We start from the raw sequence: 25753 nt of genomic DNA, 5'->3' as shown, positions 1-25753 counted from the left end.
AGCTTCTTAAAATTAACATTCAGATCAGGAAGCTGCAAAAGACTCTACATAAATGATCTTCTGCATAATATCTTCAAAACCCTATTGTGCAAAAGTTGCTTTACATATATTAAGATGGTGATTCATATAGTGTTGAATCATTGTCCTTCCCAGGACATTCATTAAAGGGATTCAGTAACTTTGTCTTAGATCCTTAAAAAAAAAATCCTTGATTTAGCTCATGCTGCAATAATAATAATAATAATAGCTAGTTCTTATATAGCGCTTTCAGGACCGAAGGCCCTCTCAAAGCACTTTACAGATATATATATTATTAAACCATATATTATTGATAATTATAAACCTTTAGGTCAGTCAGGAACCCCATGCCTTTTACAAGCTGATCGCCTGTCTGATATCAAGATATTTATGATTGGAATTACAAATTTTGAAAACCGTTTCATAACATCACAGTCTATTGGGGAAAACGAGTATGGTAAAACCGGTCACTCAAAGGTTTTTACTTTTTTGAGGCACTTCTTGATCATTTTGAAGTGCAATCTTCAATATACCACCATATCACACAGACACTGATATCACGTAGGGCCGTGCACCTCAGATTTAACATGGTTAAATGATCCCTTTAATCAACAAGACTTATAGATAAACTCTTTACTTCCGAGTATTCACCAATCCAACCAGGTTTTGATTACTATCTCTCAAATGATAGCTTTCCCCTCTTAGTATTATATCATTCTTGATAAGATATATATACCAGATACACCTACTCATAGTTTTACATGTATCACACAGCAAATAGATGATGTAATCTTGCCATGAAGCACAATGGCATATATCTTGCAACATCATACACTATAGTACTCCTCTGACAAAGCATTATGGTGTAATCCTGTTAAACATGTACATCGTTATAAATCAATGTAGAGTCTGTGACATGAGACACCAGCATAATTTTGCGATATTGGTGCTGGTACAATTCTGTGACACAGCCCACAAATGTAAGTGTGCACAAAAGTACATTAGAGTAATTATGACTTTGCAAACCAGTGCAAGTCTGAGACAATATATCTTGGTGGAATTTGTAATTCAATTATTCTTTGACACAGAACACCTATGTAATTTCAAAAAATGGAACACCATTGCAAGTCTGTGACACAATACGCTGTGGTGACACCAAACACCAGTATAATTCTGTGACAAAGCACACACTGTAAATCTGAAACACTGTTCACCAGTGCTTGTCTGTGACACCACATCTTGGTGTTGGTGTCAACACTGTTGCAAGTCCGTCACACAACACATCTAGGTGTTATTCTGTGACATGGAACACCAACATAATAATGTGATAGAGCTCATTGGTGTAATTCTGAAACCTGCACACCAATGTTGGTTGCGACACAATACTTCTCGGTGTCATTGTGTGATACTAAACACCAGAATAATTCAGTGACACTGAACAGCAGAATATTCCCAAACATTGGACGCTGTTGGAATCTTGAGCCATATCAAAACATTGTAATTCTGCAAAGCAGCATCAAAGCAACTACATTGTAGACTCAGGATTTCAGTGTCATCCTTCCGTTAGGTGCGTAAGACAATAACATCTTCTGTCATCACCATGACAACCTCACAAAAGAGAAGAGTGCTGATGGATGTTCCATATTCCTTCATCATGAACCAACACCAAACACCAGTTTGAAGGCCAGCTCCAGAGTGTTCTGTGTGGTGCTGTCATGATAGCATACATAGCACTCCTTGGGTCCCCTCGGTCCTTTGATCAATCTCCTGCATTCAAAAAGAGACAGAAAGTGAAATCAATGTTCATCTCAACTTTATAATTCAATAATCATTCTCTTGCAGCTTTAAACAAAATCGTTAGGATACCTACATCGATTGTCTAAAAAATTATTGTAACTTTATACTGATAGGTTTATTAGGGATTCATGCTACATGTAACTTTTGTTCAGAGGGGGCCAGATTGACATTTTTAGAGTCTGTTTGCATTGGCCCTTTGTTCAAGCTTTCAAATGTGGGTGTCCACACATCTAATGTGGGGACCCGTGTTTACTGAGCCCCTATTAGTGTCGAGACCTGCATTTTATGTACATGTCATTGTTCAGTGGAAAACTTTTAAACACAAAAACACATGCCAAATTGTTAACATTGTTCAGAGGCACACTTTTAAACACAACAACTCAAGCCAACATTTGGAATGAATGAGAAAGTTAGAATGATGGCTACTCACCCAACAACCCAGTATTTAATGGAGGGTGGCTGCTTCTTCTCTGGCCAGTTCTCAGGATGACATCTGAAAGAGACTCCAAACTCTCGTAGAACGGTGAGAGCATCACATCTTAGAACTGTTTTACCACTCAGCTGATCTTTGGGCTGTCAGGAGGAAGAAAACAAATTTATTGGTTATTAAACAGGAGACTATATTAATTTCTCAACACTATAAAACTGAAAAGAAACCAAAGTCTTCAAGTTTTTCTTTGTTCTTTCGGTGTCCTGATCTATTTGATTTGATTTTATTTCTGCATTTTTTTCCATATAAAATATAACTGAATAACAAAGAACATATAAATGTAAGGTATAATACAACATAAATAAACAATAATTTCTTCATGTCAAAATATTTTGTTTTTTTTACATAATATATGTACATATAATAACAAAACTTAATGTTTCCATAACATATAATCATAAATTTAAAGTATTAACCAAACTATTCTGTTGGAAAAGTGCAGGAGACCGCAATCATAAGCAAAGCTTGACAAGGATGGCGGCCTCAAAAAAACAAAAACAAAAAAATCTGAATGTAAACCTTAAAATTAAGATAAGCTAGAGGTATATACACTATGAATATAACGGACAAAGAAAGAGGACAAAATATACAGTTCCTCAGGTAGATAAAGGACCATCCCTTCACTGCTATTATGTAAAAATGTTTAGAACAGGTGTCACATTAGCCTATAATCTAGGCGGAGTGCCGAGATTTTTCCTTTGCTGCTAGACTAACCTTAAGCAGAACGTCTGATACGGCGAGACTACGAACCGTGAGCCGCGCACCGCCTATAATCACTGGTCTAGCTTTAGTCGATGTTTTTTTATTATCGACCTTGAATCCGTGGCAGTTTTTCGTACGAAAACTGGCACGGATTCAATGTCGATAATAAAAAAAACAACGACTAAAGCTAGACCGGTGATTATAGGCGGTGAGCCGCTTCGCGACTCACGGTTCGTAGTCTCGCCGTATCAGACGTTCTGCTTAGGGTTAGTCTAGCAGCAAAGAAAAAAGCTCGGCACTCCGCCTAGATTATAGGCTAGTGTCACATGCATATTCACATATAAATCAGAAATAGAGCCATTTTAGCAGTGTTTTTCATGCTTTTTTTTCTTTAAAAAAAAAAAAATTCAAAAAAAAATTTTCAAAAAAAGAAGAAAAAAAGGGGGAGGCGGCCCCCAAAAAGGAAGCGGGGGGGAACGCTAAACATGTATATTTTTTTACATGGCCTTAGTATCTACAATTTTTTTTTATATTGTTGTTATCATGAGGTTATTGTTGCTGTTGTTGTTGATGTTGTGATAAATACATACCGTACTTGCCGGCGATAAGGCTGCAGCGCCGTATAGGCCGCACCCCCGATTTTGACATTTAAAAAAAAAAAAAAAAAAAAAAAAAAATTGTCGAAGTCGAGATTTGATCTCTTGCGTACAATTGTCGATGTGACTAAAATCAGCGCCTTAGACAGCTCGGCCATCCCGCACTGATGCTAGCATATGGAGTTTTCTGTGATGTATACATTGCGCCTCTCTCTTGTGTATTGAAATGGATTCAAAATAGCGACTTCACGTGCTGGATGCTTCGCTGCAGCTCCGCTAAATGGGCCCTTCTTTTACTTTTGTAATGCATTGGCAGGAACTTAGATCAAGATTTATCGGCAGATGTTGTTTTTGGAAGTTTATTTTTGTCTTCATGTCAACAATGCAAGATAAAATTGTTGGTAAGATGTGTGGAAATGTATAGTTATTGTACCGTTCGTAGATCTAGTCCCATATGTGCAAATTCGGGCTGGTTTTGACGCACCCTGACTTTTTGATATTTTCTCTTCCAAAAATACTGCGGCCTTTACGCCGGCAAATACGGTATGTATGAAGAAGAGGTGTCGTGGCCGAGTGGATATGTCCCTGGACTGTGGATCACAAGGTCCACAGTTCGAGTCCCACCGCGCCACTAATGTCCTTTGGCAAGATATTATTATACATTTGCCACGTTCTACTCAGGTGAGGTAAATGGGTACATGGTAGGATTATTCCTTGAAATGTACTGTACGCTGATTACGACTGCCGGAGCTAAAGCTAGGGTAATAATTTCCAAAGCTCTTTGGAAGCGCATAGAGACGTTGTATAACGTGATATGCGGTATACAAGAACCGAATATTATTATCATTATGAAGTACAGAAGCAAGGTGTCAGCAGGTAAAAATAGGAAAGCTAATCTCATGTGTTCGTTCCATCAGTACTGGTGTACCTCAGGGATGCGTATTATCCCCGGTGCACTATTAGTATTAGTTGCACTTGCTACTGGAGCATGAGAGATTCCCAACTCACCCTAAGATGAGCATGGAGAGTGAGTTGTTGCCTGATGACCTTACAGCACTGCTGGAAGTTATCCACCAGCTGACTGTGGATGACCCCTCCCAGGAAGGCTAGGTCGGACCTCGTAGGGGTGATCAGGATACCTGCTGCAGGGTCCAGGTGCACGTAGTGGAACATGGTGTTGTCACGCCCACTCGTTAGTCTACATTAAAATGGGGGCGGGTGAAATGGAGTAAGATTCAAATGAACATATATTTTTCTTCCATTCAATTTGACAACATATTTGACATCTGTTCAAACAATACAATTTATACGTAGGAACATAAATATAATTAAAGAACTTGTATTACAAGGAAGAAGCAGAGCTTGTAATGGGTAAGCTCGCATACACAAATACATAATATACATTATAACTAGAAGAAAGGAAGAAAGTAAGAAAGGAAGAAAGGGATAGGCAAGGAGGAGAGGAGGATAGAGAGCTTGGAGAAAGAGAAAAATGTAAAGGGTGTTTGGTTCAAAAGAATTCAAAGCTTTTTGAAGTGGGAATGCATCTTGAGAAAGCTCTCTAAAAGTTACTATGAATTGCTTATCATGAGGTTCAATGATGTATGTGTGGTCAAGTGAGGTGTAAACCAAATAAAATTCAAATTCAAAGGAAACGGTCAATATATATACACATATAGAATTGTGCTTCCTAATGGTAAGTTTTACCAACTTGACTCCACATATTTCTATGCTAGTGATGTATTAATCATGACTACTTTTGATATGAACATTTCTTAAAAACTTGTGAAAACAGGATACATGAATAAAATTCCCTAGTAATTCAAAAATAATCTAGAGTGTTTTCCTTCAAATTTCAAAAAAATCAAATGCAGATATGATCGTTAAAGCATCACAATGTACATAATTTGACATTTGAAAAGCATGACCTTTGACCCATACTCACTTGGTTGCTGTGAAGTAATCCGGTGATGAAGTCTCTTCCCGAGCCCTCTGCATCACACCCATAGAGTAGGGATCAGGGATCAGACGGCCTCTACGTACAGCCTACAGCACAGTCAACAAATTAAGAATAATAATCTGGATTTATACAAAATATGGTCTCTAGGCATTTTACAGATAGTATTACCCCGGCCATCGGATTCATTCACGCACAATGTGCACCATCTCCACTCCCTGGGGAGTATTTCTACCATATGGTCATTGTGAGGGCATATGGCAATTACTAACACAGAGGCTTTTGTCATGCTACCAGGTCCCATTTCTCTCCTGGGTATAGAGTGGCAAATATAGATTAATGCCTTGCCAAAGGACAAATGTGCCTTTTGGGGATTGAACCCACAACCTTTGCATTTCAAGTCAAGTGCTTACACCACTCAACTACGACACCTATAGGTTATTATATTTTTGCATTAATGGCCTGAAGGGATGAATGAATCTAATTTCCTTGTTCCAATTGGCAGCATTGATAACTTACCTTTACACAAGGACAGTTGCAAATGAAAGAGCATGTGTCACAAAATATGAATAGATTAAAGGTATTACAAAGTTTTGGTATGGGGCCATGAATTTGGTTCAAATGAACATATTGGAAACATATGCGATCCTACTGTATTCAGTGATTGTTGTCGCGGTTGAAATCAAGTCTAAAGTGATGAGTAAAGTAAATTGTAAATAATTAATTCTCTTTTTGTTGTGTAGCTCCCTCTCAAGGTCAAGATATTAATTTAGCTATAAAACAATGTTTCTTGACTAAAATCGACCGACTGGCTATTTCCATTTGGAAAATATATATCACAACTACATATTCTGAGATTTTCATTGTCGCAGCTACCATTGTATGGCGGTAGGCGCTATTTGAAAATATCGAAATTTTGATATTCAATTTTTCTCGAAAGCAGAAGTGTTTTAGGGGCAAAATTTTCTAGTGCTTATAATCCATCCACAGGGGCATCCAAATATTTCCAAATTGAAAAGAATCACTAACCAGCCAGTTTTCAAAATTTCCCAAAACTTTGTATTACCTTTAATACACACAGATGTTTATTATGCAGAGGTGCTGTGGTCATCAAGATAGGACAATGAACTATTGGTTACAGGATGTAGGGTTTGAATCCATAAAACAGCACCAACATCCTTTGACAATAGTTAGTCAATATTTGCCACACTCGATCAATGGGTACTGGTACGAAGAAATTCCTTGAATGCTTCGGCACCTTACCAGAAGATTTAGTGCTTTAAAAAAAAATTGACTTCTGTAATGTAATAAAATGGACACAAATAATGAAGTGATGTAACACTTTCTGCTGTTTATGCTCTGAAGCATTTTATGTTTCATGATTACTGTTGACTCAATCCTTGGTAGGGTATGTATTAAAGCCCCACTGCACTACTTTGGCCAGGAGGGATTAGACATCCCTCCATGGTCACTGACAGGTGGTTATCTCATCAAATCAGCTCTCAATTAACAAAAGAAAAAGAGGATCATGGGGAATAATGGTCATCAATTAGGCATTGTTTGCTATAAAGAGGGCGCAAGTAGCTATGAGTAGTGCATTCAGTTTTAAGTCTAACAACCAATTGTCCTTGGTCTTGTCCTAAACCTGTCAATTTATAAGAGAGCATGAAAGAGAAGTTGAGAGCATGAAAGAGAAGTTGAGTGCATGAAAAAGAAGTTGAGTGCATGAAAGAGAAGTTGAGTGCATGAAAGAGAAGTTGAGTGCATGATCTTACCCTGTATATCTCACTGCTGCCAACCGAGCCAATGGAAGCATCTGATTCCTTACGTGAATCACTACGCCTGGTCGTGGAGGGGGAAGACTGAGTACTGTTCGTCCTGGAGTTGTGAGGGCTGGTGGAGTCACTCTCGTTGTCCGACTCGGTCCGGCTGGAGGTGGACGTGGGCTTCCGTGAGGGGTTGGGGCTGACAGAGAGGAAGGAGACCGGTGGGGTAGGGGAGCTGGATCGCTTGTGGGGCATGTGTGGACTCTCTGGTTTCTTACCTAGGGAAGACAACAGAGGGCGGGTGATTAGAGACACTCAGTAGTCAGCTCTCATGGGGAATTAAACACCGATCGATGTTTACCCAATAACAGGTGTTGTCAATCACCAGGGTTAGCCTTGAGTTTTATGACCATTCGACCTTATGTAATGCTTTGCTTTTCCCTCACCCGATCCGAAGGGGGATCCGAAGCTAGACTCTCCAAGAGATAAGGGGGTAATTCTTGACCGGCCAACGGGTTTGCTGTGTGCAGATTTGTACTCCCATTAATGGTTTTTCCACCAAGTCTGGTGTCAGCGAATTATGGCCTTCTGCACATGGAAACTGATGCGTGACTCCCTTTAATGACAGCAGGGACTTTTAGACTGATCGATGGTGTTTGTTATAATGGGAAACAGAGTCTTCTTTTTCATCACTTTGGGGTTTATGCATACTCAGACATCCTTCCACCAATTATAGCTGATGTCAATTATGGCTTTACCAAGTGCATGACATGCCATGTATGCAGGATAGTAACCAAATTATCTGAATCTGAGCATCTTATATTCACCTTCCCAGATTATTGATTCATTAGGAACATAGTTTACCTTGGCTGTAGCTGAGCCACCATAATACAGCGTTAGAACATTCAAGAAATTTCTCCCTCCAGGGTACCCATTTTCTTCTACCAGGTGGAGAGTGACAAAAGTAAACTAATGTCTTGCCAAAGGACATCAGTGCCGCGGCGGGACTCGAACTGTGAACCATGTGATGATGACGTATCCACTAGACCACACAACCTTTACTATGTACATGGGACCTCTATCTTACATCCTATCTGAGGGGATTCCTCTGAGCCTCAGAGCTGGGAGAGCTTACCTTTGAGTGGTGTCTGTGACTGGCTGTGTAACTTGCTGAGCATGGGTGAGTCAGGGTGGGGTCTAGGAGGAACACTGCTATCAAAGCTACCCCTCCTAGGGCTGGGGAAGAGCCAGTCCGCACAGGAGAGCGCTGGGATGGGGGGTACTTTTAATCTGCAAGAAACAACAAGTTAAAATAAGGGGCAAATATCCAACAAGACCTTTTTCAGAGCTAAAGACCAACAGAGTATGAAAAACTAATAAATGATTCCATTAGGAATCACATTCTGTCCGTACATCGTTAATGAATGTAAATAACTGATATCCACTTCTGCTATTTGTTTCCCCACTTTTAAGATCAGAACTACTTTGTACAGAGTTCAGTAGGATGCAGTCCTACAATGACTACCTCACAAAAATCACTACGATTCAATAAAAAGCTTGGTAGACTGTAAATTACACTGTTCTTTGCACAAAGATCCATGGCCTTGTGGGAACAAGCCCTTTATTTAGAATGATACGTGTACTTGTGTGGGCAAATCACCTTTCTTCACAAGCTGATGGAACATCCAGGGTTTCAAGATGAAGAAGAGTTGCTCTGCTTTGATCCACATAGAACTCATCAGGGTACACAACACCTTCACATCTACATCCAAAAATGATCGGAAAAGAAAATAAAGATTTCATTACATGGAGAATAAGGAGGGACTTGCTAAGATAATACACAGGGAGACATTTCTAGCACATGTATAGGTAACTAAGTGAAAAAGAAATAATAAAACAACCATAGGAGATACAAATATATTTGAAGTTGTGGCTATAAGCCTTTGTCAAATAACAACAAATTTATTAAAAACTAGCGTTATTATTGATATGTTATACAAACCACAATATATTGTTGCACGATACAAAGAAACATGTATCAAATATAAAGTTGTGTAGGATTTATCAAAATTGGGTAGTAGAACACGCACAAAAATATTTCATGTGCACCAACAACAAGTTTTAAATGCACCAACATGCATGCACTGCAAATGAGAACCTAAGTTGATTCCTCAGCACTACATCCTCACTAATGGATATGGACATACTTGTGAGAGGAATAATAAGATGGTTAATTATTTGATTAGAATGGTTACTTACGGTGACGCACATCCCCCTGCTTCTAGTAGCACACACAGTACAGAGTGTTTCTATGGAGAGAAATATCATGGAATTGGGTTTCAATTAATCAAAATTAAGTAGACCGTAATTACCATATGTGCAGAGTGACGGAACAGATAGGGAAAACCAGGAATGTATTTCATTTCTTAAAACACAAATAAAATGAAGGTATATGAACTACAAAATACCTACTTATCTACACAGATAACCTTATTTATAAAACATTAATATCAAGATAACAACCAAAACCACAGTGTTGTTGTATGCAATCCTGACTCCTAAAAAGAGTTACTACAGCGGGTCCAAAACAATTGTGCAAGACAGTGAACTTGTCTTATGAGTTTTCCTTTTGACACATGTCTACTTAGTTGCTCTTATATAGTTTCACAGAGAAAATCTGTACTCCACCGGACTCACCAAGCCGACGATTAACAGAAACCATCTCCCCTGGGGTTCTGTGTAGCCAGGGTGGGGCGCTTCGATGGGCTGGACCCGGCGCGTTGGGAAGACTTCTCTCCAGATGACCAGCTGACCGACTGCCTGCTGAGTGGACAGTGAGCTAAGGCTGTAGTACTGGACATAGAGGTGGACATCCATCAGGTCGTCCACTGGCAAGTGATTGGCAAGAATGTAGCCCTGTGATGGACAAGCAAGTCAGAAATAGTAATCCACAAGGGGGTTCCATATACAGGCAATAAGTTATCATTGAAAGAAATAAAAAAAGATGCTGCAAAATCTAATGGGATGTGCAGAATCAGAGATGCCAACCTCTTGACACAAAAAACAAAACAGACTGAATATCCTAAAAAATCAGATTTTCTAGAAAACTCGACAATACCACTGGGCCCGTTGGCACCGGACCAATAAAACTTCAGAAAAATGTTTTTACTGGTAAGAATGGTCAAGTAAATATGTTTGCTCTTTCATTAACAGTTGATGAGAAAATTATAAAGCAAAGTTTCTGTTGGGGTTGCGGGGTTTACTTGTTTCACACAGCTTTCATGGTTTTTAACATCTTTTTTATCTTTTTTTGTTGAAAAATGGAGGAAAAAAAAGAAAGAAAAAAAATCTTATTTCAAGAGGCAATATCGTATCATCCTATTTCACTCTTACTATCGTACTAAGTACAATAAAATCGTACTGGTTGGCATCTCTGCAGAAAGTATCAATTATCTGTAACTGGAACAAATGAATCAATGAGTATACTTGCATACAGCCCCTCCCCTTATAATATTTAACCAATGAAGCAATGTTATGTTGTCAGGTGACATTTCTTATTTTCTTGCAAATAATCCCTGGTCGAACAGTCTAACTAACTATACAGAGAAGCTAACACTGAGAGATATCAACACCCTTCAGAAACTGCATGAAGTTTCTGCATTTTAGACTGTGCCCATCAGAGCTTGAGAAGGGCATTATATGAATGCACTTTCTGAAGATGTTTTAAAAAGTATTCATAATCAGTATTATGCTCTGACTGCAACTACTGTATTGAAGTAAGCTTACCTTATATAACAAACAGGATCCCAATATCACATATGGTCTCCTGTAGTCAAAATGCCTGTCACACTGGAAAAGAAAAACAATCAAAATTCATTGGATGGAAGAAATCATCTCTGGGTGTATCTTTATTCTGGCATCATTCACTTTACAGTTCTATAATGTAAACATCTAAGCTGGCTTCCCTGAGATTCTTTCAATACCAGCTTAGAACTATGCTCCAATCAAAATTTCTTTAACATATCTTTGCATTCTTCCTTAATATTTAACTTTCATGACTCCACAAACAGTCTGGTAACTGTTTGGGCTTTTTTTAACCATGTATAAATAAAGATATCAATTCAATTCAATGCACCATACACCAGCAACCAGTAGCCTGACTGGATAGGTTTTTGAAGGTAACAATAAATGTGACACCCTCACCATCACCACCACATTACAACTACTATGAATTATTTCATTATGTTTCAAATAAGTCTTATCACACCTAATGTTTTGGGCTTACCAAATCTGCAAAATCTGCGGCTTCTAGTTCACTAAGGCAACAGTCAACATTGAGCTGTAAAAGATAAAGTTTTGGCTCTTACATTCAAGTATGTTGCATGAGACAAATCACTAAAGTAATTCAATTTACTTCATATAATACAAATAATCAAAATCAAAGATGATAATTATTTTTTCAAATTATGCCTTTTGTTAACACATTTTGTATCATAGTGCATGAACCAAAATAAATAAATGAGTAAAATAATAAATTGCAATCAATTTTCAAAAATGAATGTGGCACTTGTTCTTAAATCCCATATGTAATAAGACCTTTATCAAGTCATCTGTGATAGCTGAATAGCAATAATGGGGACAGACAGTTCATTCCTATGAATGACATCAGAATTAGCTCACAGGGCAGACATACCTTATCTTGATCAGGCAGATTGAGCCACCTAACACCAGGTAACATCTGAAGGAAGATGTCTTCTTTATGCTTCTTCCTGGGTTCTAGCTGACTCCTGTCTACCAAGACTTGATGGAAGAGCAAGGCAAACAGGTGGTCTAGTCTCTGGTGGTTTCTCCTCTCCGAAAATGCCCTTTACAGATAAGGAGAGAAGGAAAATGCATTATTACAACTATAACTCCTTGAAAAAGTCATACTTTAGCGCACATGGAACAGCCTAGATCCTACAATTTGTGAGAAGCTTGTCTAAAACCACAAAAAGTGCTCAATGTGGACAAGTGAGTTTTCTTAAAGGCATCCTTTAACAATGTTAAATCTGAGATGCATGGCCCTACGGGTTATCAGTGTCTATGATATTGTGTAATATTGAAGCCCTAAAAAAATTGCGCTTCAAAATAATAATAATAATAATATTTTATTTTATTTAGCGCTTAATACAAAATGATCAAGAAGTGCCTCAAAAAAGTAAAAACCTTTTAGTGACCGGTTTTACCATACTCGTTTTCCCCAATAGACTGTAGTGTTATGAAAACCATTTGGTAAACGCAAAATTTGATCTTGAATTTCAATCATAAATATCTTGATAATCAGACAGACGATCGGCCTGTAGAAGTCATGGGGTTCCTGACTGACCTTAAGGTTTATAATTATCATTGCATGAGCTAAATCAAGTATTTTTTTAAAGGATTAAAGACAAAGTCACTGGATCCCTTTAAAAGGCATTGGAGGTTACTCTAGATGATACATGGAGCTCTGACATGGAGGTGAACACCACAAAGTTCAACCGTGGTAACTACAAAATTTGTGTTGTGCACATATTTGGTACAACTATACTTATTCATAATATCAATATACTTCAGATTTATTCATAATCTTGCAGAGAGAATGAATACAAAAAAAAAGTTAACAACAAATATTTCTATATTCTAAAACTAGAAACTTTTGAGTATTGGTAAACATTGGCTGTCCGTGCAGCAAGAAACTCCCCTGAACAGCAAAAAAATCAATGTTATTATATAATCACTGCTTAGCATGGTACCAGGAAACAACTGCAAACCACTCCAAGAGTAAACATATTCCATGCATGAGAAAGTCTTGGGTTTGACAGTAGTCAAACTGAAGCATGCTAATTGTGTAGCCAGAATCAAACTGAAAGCAGACAATAACATAATTGTGTTCAAATATAAAATACAAAATGGCCGAACTTTCTGGTGCCTTTGTAAGCTTACCTATTGAGTGAGAGGAACATGAAGTTGAGTAGCCTTGCTAGTTGTTGGACCATACATTGCACTGTGTGTTTGGAGGCAAAGCATGCTGGGAAGGCCAGGACCAGCAGCTCGGAGCCCCACTTGTGATAACCAACATGCACCAACTCATCCCCCACCTCAAGAGATGTACTGAGGGAATACAATGCACATGAGATGAAATACATTTATTCATGGATACAGGTTAACTAATTTGAAAGGAACTATTTCACAGTTTGGAGGCTACAATAAAAGCAGTATCAAAAGTGCAACAGATCCATAGTGGATTAAGATATCATTAAACAAATAAATTGAATTTAAAGGATATTTGCCGCCATTTTGATCGATATCCCCGAATTTTGGATGCGTACGATACGTCACCATTACACTCCCTGTCCAGCCAGCCCGCATCGATTGGTTGAGCACGCCATTGTTCTTGCCTGGCAGGCGAGCCGAGCCAACGACTCATTGATTGGTTGAGCACCTGTGTGCTTCGACCAATAGGCCTTGTCCGTTATTGTTCTAATTATTTGTCCGCCGGTCCACCCATAGAATATAAAACAATATATTTTTTCACCCGACGAAGTATAGCAGCGGCACACGAAATGTCGTTATCTTTTAGATCCCTTGTTGACCATACATTGCGAGACAAACGAATGTCACTAGCGATATTATTTTCGATACTAGATCTGCAATGAGTAATATATTGAGCATTTTGATCTTTTTTTTACAAGTAATTATTTAACAAGCATGGATTCAAAGCAAAACCCTTGCTTTCAATACACCTAACAATAAAAGGCCCTTCATTTTCCATGGGACATCATATAACCCATTCAAACACTGTGAACTTTCATGCTGATATATCAAACAGTACCAGTAATCTATGACAAAGTGCAAGCAAGGAATAAGAATGTAATAATGATGATCAGGATGATATAATATAACTATCACATTTTGTGTTTTTGTTTTTGTTTTACCTATGTTCAAGTCAAATGTATTATTCTGTACTATCCATTTGTATCTTATTGATGTTTATAATCTGTTATCTTGTACTAACATGCAACGGAACAAATTTCCAATCATTGGACAATAAATTTTGAATTTGATTTGAATTTGAATTTGATGATTAAATGACAACATCGACGACAAAGACGCGATGACAATAATTAGATCAATATTTATAGCTACTCCTTACCATGTGATTTTGCTTCCAGTGATGTTCATGAGCATATCCCCTAGGGTAATGAAAAGACCATTGATATCCTTGAACTTGGTTGATGCACTGGAAGAAGGGTATTTGTACAATACCTCCTGTAGGGGTAACACGGGATGAAAAGTGTGAGAAAGGTTAGAAGGAGATACACAAAACAAAGATTTTGCTACCATTGGTAGGACAGCTCATTCTTCCTCTCGCTATGACATTATATAGCTTCTCAATCCTTTCTATATAATTCAATTTCTCACCTTCCTATTCTAATCTCTTTCCCTTTTCTTTCTCCTTCTATTTCTAGTTTTCTTTCTCTCTCTCTTTCCCTCTCTCTCCTCTTTCCCTCTCTCCCTCTCCTTCCCCCTCCCTTCCTCTGCAGTTGCTTGATTTCAGGGTAAATATTTTGCAAGCAATTTGAACTTCCAAGCCCACATCCTTTGTAACGAACATGTATGCTTTGTTCACGTAGTTACCTGGGCATCATCGCTGTCAGAGTCCCTCACCAGGGTGAGATACATGATAGCACATGGCACATCATCCCCAGGACTGGTGTGGGGATTCCCCTCCTCTTTCCCTTGCTGCTGCTGATCCTGCTGTTTGCTTGCTGCCTCAGCGATGTTGTTGAGCATCTTGACCAGGGTGCCGTTAGGAGGACGGCAGACCACGGGGGAGGGGATCTGTCCATTCCATGAGGGGGCTCTCTCCACAGATAACCTCACCTGGGAAGCAAGAATATCGGTTGTGATAGGTTAAACAGAAGGATCATCACAGATTGCAATATGAAAAGGCATTGTGAATTTGAATTTGAGACTGGGCATAATTTTGGTGAAAGTAAAATAGATCCTTTGATTCTAGCCACTGATATGAAGCCTTCAAAGATATTTGGAATCCGATTGTTTATTGAATTACCCAAATTTGGAGAATTACTCCATGTACGTTTAACTAGTAAATAATAAGAACAGACATCTTTGTGCATTAAAAAAAAATTAACATACAACTGGATATACATCAACATACATGTGTAAAGGGTAAACTAGTATTCTTCACACAAAACTCTTATTTAAATGTATATTTCCCATGTTTAAATACACAGTATGCAACAGTTTCTAACCCAAAAAGTGTACAAACAGTTGGGGGGGGGGCAATAAAGCACATATTTGTAAGAAGAAAAAAAATCAAAAAATGTTTTAATTTATGTTTTTTAATCTGTTTTGGTACAAAAGGGACCTGTTATCCACTATACAAGTAATCAGTCAATAAATGAAATATTGATTAATTACTGTTTTAGCCTCCTTTGAATCATTGATTTACAGGTGTACAAATAATTGTCTGAGACACTGTCTGCATACATAATTATACAGTCATATAAGAGTGCATTCACTTTACATCATATATGCATCAGTACTGCATAACTATGTATGCACTGCACTGTATTAATCTACCTTCACTACCTTGACATTCATTATGTACACTCCAATGACCTTTCCACAAATCTAATTTTAAATGAAATGCCAAGAGCAACTGAATAGTACAGAGCCCAATGGATGGCAGGATTATTCACTCAAAGTCAACTGACAATAAACTGCTGTGGCTTTATGCTATAGAGGCTCAGTCATGTGGAGAGCCATACTATACATACAACAATGAAGATAATTCAGTCGTGTAAATGTATAGGAAGTGGGCTGATTGAATGATTAAATTGTCAGTTGGCATTCCTGCATGAACTACATGTATAATGCATATAATTGATCATATCTAGACATATCAGGTCAATGTTCATGCATAATGTACATGTATATATGTACGTGTACTTTAAACATATGAAACAATCTTTCATAACAATCTGTTGCTTGTTTGATATCATCGGCCTTCCTGTCTACATGTAGTCTCCAAATACTTTCATTAATGTACATATTTAGAATGTTTTCCCCTTGTTCCTCATGTCTTCTCCACTTGTGTTATATGATTATAAACAGAATATTGATGTACATCAATGAAGTTTAATAAATACAATACAATACAATACAATACATGTATTATATTATAACTTTTATATGTTTGTTTTCCTTTGTATATTTTTAATGAAAGTATTGAATAAAGTGAACTTAAATTTGAATTTGAATAGACCATTTGTTAATATAATCAAATTTAATGCACAAATCTTTATGCCCGGTTATAACTTATATCATTCACCCGTTACAAATAATTGCATTTCATGGACATTAATTGTTGCTAGGTAGGACAAACATAATGGCTTGTCCTCCCTAGCCACACGTAATGTACACTGTATGCAATTCGCATTCTGATACCACTATTGAAATACTATTATGAGTAACAGGTAATTGAAATTATTTGTATCGAGGCACTTAACAGAGATTTGTGCATTAAATTTGATTACATTACGAAAATGGACTATTCAGTAACACTGTCTTTAAATGAACTAAATTACGTTTCCTGATTCTATAAGGAAAGTAACAAATAGAGAAACTTAATCAGAAATGATCTGAAATCTGAGTGTATTACCATGATTGGTACAACACAAGTAGCCCACTTGACTGAAGGTCAATTACAATGACATGGGAACAAATTTGCACTAAACAAAGAAATTCAATCTCATGAACTTTCAAAGAATTGGAAGAAGGTCAACAAAATTCAATCTTGCATGTAATGGGGAACTCCCCTTGTAGATCTTACCTGTTTGACAGGTTCCATAGAATTGAGCACAGCTTCAGCTGATGAGTAGGAGACAGGTACACCATTGATGGCTGAGATTACATCACCTATGATGGACAAACACAGATACAAAATGAAAGAGTGAGAGAGGGAAAACGGAAAGGGAGAGTAGAGAGTTAAGAAAGAAAGACAGGGAGATGATGAAGTACAATTAGAGAGAGAGAGAGAGAGAGAGAGAAAGAGAGAGAGGGAGAGAGAGAGAGAGAGAGAGAGAGACACACACACACACACATATGTACATGTACACATATATACACCCAACAAAAGTGGGATGAACGGTAAAATGCCAATTTCAACAAGATGAATGCGACTGCATCTGTAATATTAAAGCCTTCTCCTACAGTGTACATGTATTCCTGTGACCTTCTGACATCTGACCTCACAGACCCGAATGCTTATCATTTAATTTCTTCAGTGGTTTTTCATACTTGAGCCAAGTTTGATCAATATTGGTTCATTCAACAACAAAAATTGTCACAGTAATAAGAAATTTTCTGGGATTTTTAACACTTTTGTAACAGGTTTGTGACCTCTTTAAATACCAACAATCTAATACATGTAAGTTCATTCTTGCATGCTCATACAGTACATACTTCATTAAAGTTTGGTTTGAAACTTTGAATGGCTTCAATGATTTTTTGAAGTTATGTGGTAACAATGTATTTTCTAGGATTCTTGACACTTTTACGACCCTGTGACTTATAACCTTTGATCTTGATACCACCAAAAATATAATCACTTCTTCCTTACTTGCATGCTTAAGTGCTCATAATGTACATGTACTTGTATAATTTATCCAAGTTTGGTTTGATTCGCTTTCAATACTTTTCAAGTTATTGTGGTAAGTACTTAAATAAAACTCTTTAAAAAATGACCGGGAGTGATAAGATCCTCATTATCGATATCACATGACAAGCTGTGCATGGAGCAATCACACCTTTGTATCTTTAAAGGGATTGTTTAACAATGTTAAATCTGAGATACACGGTCCTACATGTTACCAGTGTCTGTGATATGGTGTAATATTGAAGCCCTAAGAAAATCGTGCTTCAAAATGATCAAGAAGTGTTTCAAAAAAGTAAAAATCTTTGAGTGACCGGTTTTACCATACTCTTTTTCTCCAATAGACTGTAGTGTTATGAAAACCATTCAGCGAACGGTTTTCAAAGTTTGTAATTCCAATCATTAATATCTTGATGATAAGACAGGCGATCGGCTTGTAAAAGTCATGGAGTTCCTGACTGACCTAAAGGTTTATAATTATCATTGCAGCATGAGCTACATGTAAATCAAGGATTATTTCTAAAGGATCTAAGACAAAGTTACCGGATCCCTTTAAGAACTACATGGACATGTATCTACATATAACTTTTTAAAGTGCCTACAAAAAGGGGGGGAGGGGCAATGCACAGTGCATACATTACATTATTAAACTGACATTTGCAAGTAACTATATGTCAAGAATAGTTACATGTTGTACACTACTGTTTTGATACTATGCAAACTACATGTAATTGTATGTATAAGCCTCTAAGTAAAGTAGTACATGTACATCAGTGTGGATAATGCTAATTCAGTTTCCACTCACACCAACCATCACATAAAGTGGTACACTACAATGAACACTGAGTGGGACAGACAGGGCTTCCTCTATTCATTCCTTCATGGTTGAGTTTGTTCTTTGTATTACAGTAATAATGCTCTTCAGTCTGATTGCATTTCAGCTCTACTGAGTTCTGAGAGTGCATTTACAGATTACTAGTAAACCTTGCCAAGCCAAACCCATTTTAGCAAGGACTTTAATATGGGAGCTCTTTACATACTTCTGACAAAATAAAGCCTCCAAGGATTGAAATCACTTCCATAGGCTTGTGTGTTAACTGTTAAAGTATCGTTTTCTTCAAACATCTTAAAAGTGGATTTTTCTTACTTACATGTATACAAAGTTTTAAGCTACAGTGTACTACATCATTCTTTTTGTTGTAAATTCAAGATTTGTTGCTGTAGCTTAAACCTAAGACCATCAATATCAGTGATCCAAACACATTCGAAGCTCATATTGAGTTTTGTTTACCCTTGTTCTATCTTCTAAGTTCTACAGTGTACGTTTTTTCACAGTACAGCTACTGTACATGTATTTTTCTCCCTCTCCATCTATCTTTACTTTATTCTTCGTTTTTATCCAATCATTGTCTCTCTCTACCTTCTATATGTTAATCTTTGTTTGTATCCTTCATATCTTTTCTTATGATAATCTTTACACCTCCAGAATTTATATTCTCATGACCTCAACTACATCTTTGATCAAAAAGATTTTTTTTTTTTTTTAAATCAACAAAAAAATCAAAGTCATGCGATTGTATTGTGAAAGAAACGGTGTGGAATCGATGAGAAAAGGTTGATCATCTAGTATTGGTGTGTACTGCAAGGTTCTGGAATTATCAAAATGATAAGACATTTGGCCCAGTCTTGCACTGTACCCAGAAGATATATGGGACTACACGAACATGTGGCATAAAAATCTGTCCCAATTTTATGCTGTTACATGTACATGCCATATTTAGAATATTAAGGCATTAGAAGAGCCATGCTTTTCAGGGAACATCTGATGTTCTTCCACACTTGCATAATAACAATGATAATGCTCACAAATTAATTGTCACCATTTCCCAGAACTCAACCTTCTCTTATAAGTCAATCTTCTGTATACAGACACAGTACATGTACATGTACATGTACATGTGTGGGCAGGTCCAAGCTATTTGGATTGTGACGTACGGGACATTTAGAGACTTTAAACAAGAAATAACAACAGATGAAATTATTTATATGGCTATCTTTTGGTATGAGTCTGTGGCTATTATGGGTTAGTTTGTAGCGGCTCTTACATTCGCCCTACTTTCTCCGTACATTCATGTCTCCAGTATTTTTCCATCACGGTACTTATTTATATTCATTATTCGGACCACGTGTGTTTTTCCTTCCAATCGAGCACCGTGGTTCCGCGCATTCCTTCACCCGCGTATTTTCATCACCACGAGGTTTTCTTCACTCCCGCTTCCAACTTGGTCGAGTCAACAACTCCTGCTTACATCTCAGTTGAGTCAACACGTCTCTGCATGATTTCCTCTCCGGGCTTGATTCTACTGTGCCTATCACTTCTATCGGCACATCTTCACTTTCTCTGCCGTGTTCGTCGGGCTGCAGTCTTCCAGTGGAACAGTTAAATCTAGTTCCGACATATATGGTGCTTGGTTATCCGCTGGGAGCTGCCAGTTTCTTCACCGGTAGTCTTTCACCCACATGAGCTCGACTCACCGCAGCTCATCTAAACATTCACCTTCAAAGTTCGGCTCATCAATCGAGCGACTCACTGCTCAGCACCACTACCGGCTTTGATGTCTGCATTTTCCACTTTGGCCTCCGACATCAAGCGACTCACTACTTTCGTCATCGAGCGCCACACATCTCTTCTCATCTCTTCCATTCTCGCGCGAGAGCTCCATCTACATTCATCATCATCATGAGCGTCGGCGACGACATCGCGTTCTTCACGGACCAACAGAAGAACAGCCTTTGGCTGAAGTTGGCGCCGTGCAAAAATAAAATAAACTGAACTGAACTGAACGGTTCTTCAACCACGTCAACGAAGTCGCGTTTCCGCCATCAAGCCTCCGCACATCATCGCGTGAGCCCCTTCCTTCGTTCTCAACTCTCTTCATCTTCATTGGACTTTCGACTTCATTTCTACTATTGTCGTAAGCTCTATTTATGTACATCGCATTTATTCATGTTCATTATCATCATTGATCATTATGTAATCTCCGTGCAATATTCACATTTACCATTTATGCATTGTCATTCCGATTCTTCGGCTTGTGCTTGGCTACACTTTGCAAGTGTACGGCCAGCCTCATCAGTACCCAATAAACATAACGAAAAGGGAATACTTTCTTTCATGTATTTTATTGTCAGTGCAACCTTGTTTCCTCGTAGCTAAAATAAAAATAAGAGTTATGTTGTGTGACGAGTGAACACGCTTTCAAATATCCATTCACAATACCTCACACTCATATCTCTACAAGTTCATTTGTGGAAAGTTTTAGTTCTGACCAATTTTTTAATTAATTTTTATTGTAATTAATGTGCTGCGTGACGTACGGGACCACAAATGAACTAGCCCATAATAGCCACAGACTCATACCAAAAGATAGCCATATAAATAATTTCATCTGTTGTTATTTCTTGTTTAAAGTCTCTAAATGTCCCGTACGTCACAATCCAAATAGCTTGGACCTGCCCGTATACTAAATTTACTGCTTTCTCATTTTCAATGATACGTTACTTTACTGTCAATAAGCCAGTTCACGGTTGCAGTCTGAGCATGAGCAGATAAAGGTCATTGCAGAACAAATTTTGAAATACACGGAGACGAAATACTGGAAACGTGCTCATGAAAATTATGTAACATTATTCATGCACATTCAGTGCACTCCATGGTACACAGGTGAAAGTATTCTTTGAAAAAGGGGGAACAAAGGCTATTTTTAAAGCACCTCCATCGCTATAGGAGTGATTATTTCAAAATGTACAAAGTGGAACCTCTTCATGTTTTGAAGATCTGTGGATATTTGGGGTCATTGCAGTAAGGTGCTAACCGTGAACTGGTCTATTAATGAAAAACATCTACCTTGGCGACGCAAACAAGTTTAAATCGCTCATGTCTTTGCTTTAGAATTTATTTTTTTAAATTAAGTTTTTAATTATTTTTATAAAAAAAAAAAACTCTTGTAGAAAATGAAATTTATTGGTACAAAACTACAAAGTACAGATATGATTGCAAAATAAATCAATATTACAGAAACTATCCTGGTACATCCATGTTTACAGAGAGATTACTCCGACTTGAAAGTATATACATTTAATTATAACACAAATTTTATCATGTTAAAAAAGACAGAGTTACATGTACAACTGGACTTCATGATCAAGTAACAAATGGGATACATAAATCAAAGAGCATAGCAGCAAATGAAAAGGAAAGTAAGAGTAAGAAGAGAGATGTACAAGTATGACATACTACATGTATGTAATGTAAATTTAAATATGTCAACATTTCATAATGCTTTATAAAAGGAACTGCAGACTGCAGAGTGAATAAAAAAGCTCAAAGTTTAAATGATACAGGCACAATATTTGTACCTTCAATTCAATAAATCGCTTATAATGTACACTTCAGGGTGCAAAGTTTTGTGCTCTATTCAGTAAAAGATACAATAATGCAGATAACAAACAATATTGTAATAATCACTGGAGAGTGCAATTCTACTTGTACTTGCCCCATACCTTAACAATTAAATTACACACAACACTCAAGTAACAAAACAAAACCAAAGCAGTAGAAAACTTACCAATCTCAATTTCCGCTGATTTCATAGCAGCACCCTGTGGAAGAAGTCCTCTAACCATTAATCTGTCATCCACACGCACTGGTCCTCCATTCTTGTGTTCTCTACCATTCCCCATGACACTCCCTGACAGAAGGTCCGTTGCGCCCTTCCCTGGGACGATCCCCAACCATCCCTGGAGTCTAATGCTCAGGGTATCCTTAGGGCTTCCTGGAGGTGAAGTCCCTACTTTCAGAATGACTTCCTTGACTGGTGTGCCCCCGTTGGACTGTGACCCGGGAGATGACCTCCGCAGCTTGTGGTTGCTCCCGGGAGGAGTCCGTGAGAAGAACCGGCTTCCGTTGGGCGACGACTGAGGGGTAGAGTCTCTGCTCTTTGAAACTTTGAGGACCTTCTGTAGCTGGGCAATGCCTTTCCTGTTGGTTTTGCCAGGAGTTGTGTCTTTTGGAGTTGTGGAACCCTTGTTGGTTTCCCGAGGCGATAATACCGGTTTTCCTGCTTCCAAGTAGAAAAGTTCTCCAGAGTCTTTATGAACCGAGTTGCTCCAGGCTGGTTCAAGAGCACTGCGAAACAAAATAAAGGAGATAGAAGAAGATAGAAAGTTAGCCTGTACACCCGACAATAAACGATTATCTCATTCAATGTTAAAGTGCTGGTTAATTATCAACAATAACAATATAATGATGAAGTAGGTCTAGATGTAGACAATGTGTGGAGCTCAAATATTCATGCTGACGAGTCTCTAGCATTGCCATTTTCAGATCCAATACATTTTCTACTTATGTACAATGCATCTGAGTCTAGAATGCACAGATTGTTATCTTTTAAGTTGAACAAGTCAACGTAACTGAATGAGTGCATTGCTTTGGTTAGCGTGTTGCAACTATAACGTAATCATGACACAACACTACCACCCTTTCTTGTAAAAATTAAAATGTTTTTGATTGAATTAGTAGAGTATTTTTGTACAAAATTTTTGGGCACACTTACTCTCTTACTAGATTATGAGGAATAAGACAATATCTCAATATACACAACACTTATGTCTGACCAGGTTAGATGAGATCAAGCACATTTTTGAGAAATATGCAAGAGAATTCTTGTCAACAAAACCAAAAGACTTCAATCCAACTTCCAAGTAACTAAAGTGAAATGACCAAAAATCATTTAATTTTAATGATTTATGTAGGTGTGCAGACGTAGGGCTCTCCTTAATGAAACTATTAAAACTACTGAAGTAAAAAGAAGTAACCCTATACATTTTATCTTAAATTCCTCCTCCCCCCCCCCCCCCCCCACCATTTTATATAGAGTTGCAGAGCCAGTACTGGAGCCCAAGGCCCGCGCCCGCCGGAGCCGTGGGCGTGCCAGGCTCTACCGGACCACTCGTCATGACTGGTGAACCTACTCGCTATCGTCGCTGTATTCCGCATCGGAAGCAGTGTCATCTTCAGGCTCATGATCAACGACTATTTCAGGAGTTGGCATTTTCGGTTTCGGCACAGATTCTCCGGAATATTTCACACGAACATTGGCTTTCCTCCTTGAGCCATCCATTTTCTTGGACACTTTCCTTGATTTTAAACAAGTCACGAAGAGTCAAGAAGTTTGACTATGTACGATAGTATTCCCCGCCATCTTGTTTACATGTTACACAATGAAAACACATGAGGGCGACATACTTTTTAGCTGAGTGGTAAGATCAAGAACTCTCAGAAATCACAAAAATAAGCCCCCCAAAATATGACATGAAGCAGTTTAAAAACGAAGGACGTAATGAAATAAATGTCCCCAATTTCACCTCTGATGAGGACTCCTTTTCACCTCTGATAAACGCCCATTTTATTTCGAAACGTTTTCCTTTTCTTTTCTAATAAGTGCCCTTTTCCTTTCTCCATTATATGTCCTAATTTAAAGCGACTAAGCTCCCTCGCATTTATAGTTGATGCAATTATGTAACTTATTAAAGGTCTTTTCAGTCTTTTTTTTTGGGGGGGGGGCTCGCATGCAAATGTATCTTCATCCAACTGCAAAGTATGATGCTTAAGCAGTATTTTGGACCATTTAAAGAGAGAAATAGATATAAAAATCACAAAACAGGGTATACACAAATGTCCCAAAATTGTATATTTTCGCTTTGATGTTTCCCTTTGAAGGTACCCTTTTTTGTTGATGCTCCCCCCTTTGAATGAAGCTTGCAAAAGATATAGGGGAAAAAAAACAGATTCGACAAAGAGATCCCCCCCCCCCCCCCCCCCCCACGCAAAAGCATGTTTGGTTGCAACTTCAATTTCGCTCGAATCTCATGCCCATGATTCCCATTGTCGTATAGCGCCATCACCGGACCAGATACGTATCTAGACTTTACTGGCTAGTGAGTGCTAGCTGAAAAATCTAAAAAAATATTGTCAACTATAGACACAACTTAGCCTACTCATTAACAACCGTTTGCTCTATAACTAGTTCGTCTACTACCCAATCGGTCTGTTCCCATATGGTCTACACCCAGCGCGTCTAATATCCACATGAACCAATAAACATTTCGCCTACTTATCATTTGGTCTAAAGACCATTTAGTCTATTAGTCATTTGGTCTAAAGACCATTTAGTCTATTAGTTATTTGGTCTAATTTACATTTTGGTCTAATCTCCAATAAGTCTACTACCCATTTGGTCTATCACTCATTTGGTCTAAATGCTAGTCGGTCTAATTCCAAATTTTTCTATCGTCCATTTCGTCTACCATCCATAATTAGGTTAGTTATCATTAATTTTGATGATTGTTATTATTATTCATGATTAAATGATTATTAGACCATATGGATAGAAGACGGGCCGGGTGTAGACCAAACGATAATTGACCCCTTTAATATGCTAGCAAAAGTTAATGTGAACGGAGTTAATCACAGCTTGCATTTCAAACAGGGCAGGGGAAAACATTGAAAAAGAAATTCACAAGTCAAATTTTCTACAAAGAAACTGAAAAACAGACCTCTGACTCCTCTTCATTAATGTTTTTCACAACATAGTTACGAAGATTTTGTATATAAAACATATTCAAACCAAACTTCAGTTTGAATAGAAAAAAAAGAAGATATCCTTG

At 37.8% G+C, this 25753-nt stretch overlaps 1 protein-coding gene across 1 annotated transcript; it reads right to left on the bottom strand.

Moving 5' to 3' along the window:
* Nucleotides 1–466: 466 nt before the first annotated feature.
* On the bottom strand, nt 467–24289 carry LOC579969 (protein inturned). The gene is made up of 18 exons (XM_030981080.1): nt 24059–24289; nt 22654–23213; nt 17204–17289; nt 14983–15228; nt 14498–14613; nt 13288–13455; nt 12020–12191; nt 11612–11665; nt 11113–11175; nt 10024–10242; nt 9586–9635; nt 8987–9088; nt 8462–8616; nt 7336–7604; nt 5549–5649; nt 4612–4801; nt 2246–2388; nt 467–1785 (listed from the first exon to the last, which is right to left on the bottom strand). The coding sequence occupies exons 1-18, from the start codon at nt 24205–24207 to the stop codon at nt 1671–1673; spliced, it is 2958 nt and encodes a 985-aa protein (XP_030836940.1). The 5' UTR covers nt 24208–24289; the 3' UTR covers nt 467–1670.
* Between the last annotated feature and the right edge of the window lie 1464 nt (nt 24290–25753).

Source organism: Strongylocentrotus purpuratus, unplaced genomic scaffold, assembly GCF_000002235.5.
Source record: "Strongylocentrotus purpuratus isolate Spur 01 unplaced genomic scaffold, Spur_5.0 spur5_scaffold_11, whole genome shotgun sequence".
NCBI classification, from domain to species: Eukaryota; Metazoa; Echinodermata; class Echinoidea; order Camarodonta; family Strongylocentrotidae; genus Strongylocentrotus; species Strongylocentrotus purpuratus.
The sequence above is the reverse complement of the archived record's forward strand: the minus strand, read 5'-3'. Positions and strand labels throughout refer to the sequence as shown.